This window comes from Etheostoma spectabile, chromosome 1 (assembly GCF_008692095.1).
Source record: "Etheostoma spectabile isolate EspeVRDwgs_2016 chromosome 1, UIUC_Espe_1.0, whole genome shotgun sequence".
NCBI classification, from domain to species: domain Eukaryota; kingdom Metazoa; phylum Chordata; class Actinopteri; order Perciformes; family Percidae; genus Etheostoma; species Etheostoma spectabile.
Genome location: NC_045733.1, coordinates 27797543 through 27801542, shown reverse-complemented (window position 1 = coordinate 27801542; position 4000 = coordinate 27797543). Strand labels below are relative to the sequence as shown.

The window sequence follows — 4000 nt, the reverse complement described above, 5'->3', positions numbered from 1 at the left end:
GATTGATTGCTTCTGTGGACAGGTGTCTTTTATACAGGTAACAAGGTGAGATTAGGAGCATTCCCTTTAAGAGTGTGCTGCTAATCTTAGCTTGTTACCTGGGAAGCCAGAAATCTTTCTGATTGAGAAGGGTTCAAATACTTATTTCCCTCATTAAAATGCAAATCAATTTATAACATATTTGACATGCGTTTTTCTGGATTTTCTTGTTGTTATTCTTTCTCCCACTGTTCAAATAAATCTACCATTAAAATTATAGACTGATCATTTCTTTGTTGTGGGCAAATGTACAAAATCAGCAGGGGATCAAATACTTTTTTGGTAAAGTAGTTGTAGTTTTTCTGCATATGAACCTACAAGATCTCCTTGACTGTCTGCAAGGACCATACTAAACCTAGAAACCGTTGCAGAGCCTGCTTAATAGTTGAAAAGTAGTAGTAGCTGAGAAAAATAACAAAGCTCAAAACTCATCTTGGTTCTGCGCCAAGGAGGTTTTGTTTTCCGCTTGGTGTATTTATCTGTAGGTTGGTTTGTTTTGTTTGTTTGTATGTCAGCAGGATTATAGAGAAACCTTTGGCCCAAGGAAAAACTCATTACATCTTGGAGATGAATCACAGGGTGGATACACACATAAGCATTGTTAGACATAAATGTTCTGTTGGAATAATCGGCTGGTATAGAATTGTTCCAGATTATATTTCATGGCTCACCTGATCCATTTGCTTTGCTGTTTTTTGTCACCCAAAATACTGGAAACCGCTATCTACGTGCTGTTCAAATGCTCAGCGCAATAAAACACAACACATCTTTTTTGTATTGTCCATGTCATTTCCACGTTACGACTTAAAGCTCATGAACACACTGAAGTAGGATGAACGACTTTCCAACTCGGGAAATGGGACCATCCGTGCAGCATTTGCATGCATCAGTGGCCTTTGTGAAGGTCTGCGCTATCCAAGTACCATTCTAGTTATCTATATTTGTAGTTTTAACAACTTTTCTTTATTTAGTTTAATTCTAAAATTTCAATTCCAAATGACCTACTGTTTTTAACATTTCAACTGATTGTTGGGTGTTGTATTTTGACAGAATCATTGAACCCTGATGCCCTTTTAACCGTATCCTAACATGTACAGTGTTCACTAGAGCAAACACATCATTCTCATTGTAACAGACACCAGGAATTCTTCTGAAGTATTTCAAGTGTCATTATGACAGGGGGCCCTACAGTAAGTATTCTCTCCCCGAGAGAGGAGGGGGAGATCTGGGTATATTGTTACTATTGACTGACCCTCAAATACTTGTTTGGTATTATGATTTGGGAGGTCAACTGAGTCGCGGCTCGATGTGACTCACTGCATATCAGTCATTCAAGATGTTACCAAGTGATGCAGATTGTTGCTGTGAAATGGTTCGCTCTGAGGTAAATGAGGGGAGTTGAAATACCATTTCTGTTTTTTATTGTCTTTTAGCAAAAGGTGTAGGCTCAGGCATTGCATAGAAAATGCAATGCCAACTACGTTTTGGCTTTCTTTCTCCCCAAAAACATTTAGCTGTGTGCAGGCAAAATCAGTTCTAAAATAGATGTGAACCGTCAGACGATATTTAAATACATGATTTGCATGTGATAGTGAGCAATGAATGTATACAATTCCAGTGTGTGTTGTTATGCTCTGCTAATCTTGCCTCCCCTCTATGCGTGAAATATTGTTATCTAAATTGCCATTTCAAAATTGTTTTATTTATTTATGTGCTTTAATCCAGATCTGCAGGATAGAAAACGTGTCCCACCTAATCAAGCTGCGAGTGTTGAACCTGGCAGGAAACAACATATCCAAAGTGGAAAACATGCAAGGCCTCAACTGTTTGACTGAACTCAACCTACGAAACAACTGCATATCTATTGTGGTGAGAGGCCTCTTTCCCAATAGGGGACAGCTTAAAGCATTTTATTCACTGCATGCTCACTATTCTACTCCTTCATATAAAGGAAAAGGCCCCAACTGGTCATCTCATTTTCAACCAAGACTGTAGCTTCTGCTTCCCTTTCCCTTTATGTGGCTTCTATTTTCTTACACTTGAAAGTGCAAGTAAGAGTTAGAAATATTATACAAATGTGTTACAAGATATCCCAGTAAGTGTAAATGTGCTGTATTTATATAGCGCTTTTCTAGTCTTAACGACTACTCAAAGCGCTTTTACATCATACAGGATACATTCACCATTCACACACATTCATACACTGTGGCCGAGGCTGCCGTACAAGGTGCCACCTGCTCATCAGATAAACACTCACACACATTCAAACTCCGATGCGCAGCACCAGGGGCAACTCGGGGTTGATATTTGCAGGATACAGTAGTTGCAGACTTCAGAACTAGTGTGGCTGCTGCCATAGAATGATTTAACTACTTCTTTGACAGTGTGCTGTGTCTGATCTGCACAGCTGAAACCAATGCATCATACACATGTACATTACATTTTGCTGACCCTTTTATCCAAAGCAACTTCCAATTAGGGCATTCAACCATGAAGGTACAAACTCAGAAATTCACATTACTCAGAGAATCACAGCTTCTAATAAGCTAAACTACAAAGAGCCACATGTAAGTGCATTTGTTTATTTTATAACCATCTTCTTAGGCAAGACGCAGTCGTTTAGACCTGTAGCTATCCCAATGTCAATAGGGGGCTGCATTGAATTGTATCGTATGTATTGATTCAGTGTTGTAATAATTCAAACCTAGTCCCTCATTGTTAACTCTAGCTGCCTTATGATTTGTAAGAGCTAATGATGGTTTTCTGCATGCACCCTGACAACTGTTTCTAAGGAAAAGGTTCCTCTCAGGATAAAAGTACTAGTAGCGTGCTATATCTGGGCACATGTGGCTCAGGCGGTAGAGCGGTCATTTATCAGTAGTTTGATTCCTGGTCTACATGTCGAAGTGTCCTTGGGAAAGACACTGAACTTTGAATTTCTCCCCATTGGTGTGTGAATGTGCATGAATGTTTATCTGATGAGCAGGTGGCAGCCTGGTCCACCAGTGTATTAATGTGTGTGTGTGTGAATATGCTGAATGGTGCCTGTACTGTGTAAAGCACTTTAGGTAGTTGTTAAGACTAGGAAAGGGCTATATAAATGCAGTCATTGCATGCATGCATTTAAATCTTTCATCTTCATGTCATTCCTTTGGTTAATGTCCTATGGATGGCTACTGTTTCCTCTGTTATGATATCCCATGATGCAGGTCAATAGAATCTTTGTAAGAAAGTCTGTGGTGAATATCTCTCTCAGGCGTTACCTAGGGAGACGTAGCTCATTACCCACAACCTCCTTCCGACTTTATGGTGCAGTGAAAGAGAAACTCTTTCACTGCGGATATTCTACAACACAGAAATTCACTCCCCATGGTTTCTATAGTTTTAATCTGATAAACAGAACAGTGCATGCCAAAACAGGCCCCTTCATTTGTATGCAAATCCCTGAAGCCCTTTCCTGCTTTTTGGTAGAAAATAGGAATGGAATCCAACATTGTGTTGTTGTATAAAACCTCTTTCCATCACTCACCATGTCCTCTGCCTGCAGGTTCTGATCAAGAACCACTTCTAGTCCTAATTATCGGATTTAATGTTTGATGCACAGGAGAGGAGAAGTGCTACCCCTCAGCAGATTCTTGAGTCTCTGTCATTAGTGGTGTTTGCTGCCAAGTGCTTGTATCAGGCACAAAGTAAATAGCATCCTCCAGGTGTCCAGGTTTTCCCTTTCATTCAAGGCAGATGAAAAGTGGATTTCTGGACTATAAAAAGGCTATGCTATAACAAATGCTATAAGTAATTGCCGACCTTCTTATAGTCTCATTCAACTAATACATAAATTAGACTTAGACTTAAACTTCTCTTTATTGATCCTTTTGGTATGACTCCCGCAAGGAAATTAAAAATTCTAAAATTTTAGCAAGAGAAAAAGAAATTAAAAAATAGATAAAAAAGACAGTATAAA

At 39.2% G+C, this 4000-nt stretch overlaps 1 protein-coding gene across 4 annotated transcripts in view; it reads left to right on the top strand.

Moving 5' to 3' along the window:
• The window catches only part of lrrc49 (leucine rich repeat containing 49), a 35816-nt gene that overhangs the window by 6161 nt on the left and 25655 nt on the right, over positions 1-4000 (top strand). For 3 of the 4 annotated variants that reach the window (XM_032517286.1, XM_032517296.1, XM_032517306.1), the window contains exon 8: positions 1765-1908. The exons of the other annotated variant lie outside the window; for it this stretch is intronic. In XM_032517286.1, the coding sequence (XP_032373177.1) occupies positions 1765-1908 (144 nt within the window). The remainder of the gene's footprint in view (positions 1-1764; positions 1909-4000) is intronic. 4 annotated transcript variants of the gene reach the window in all.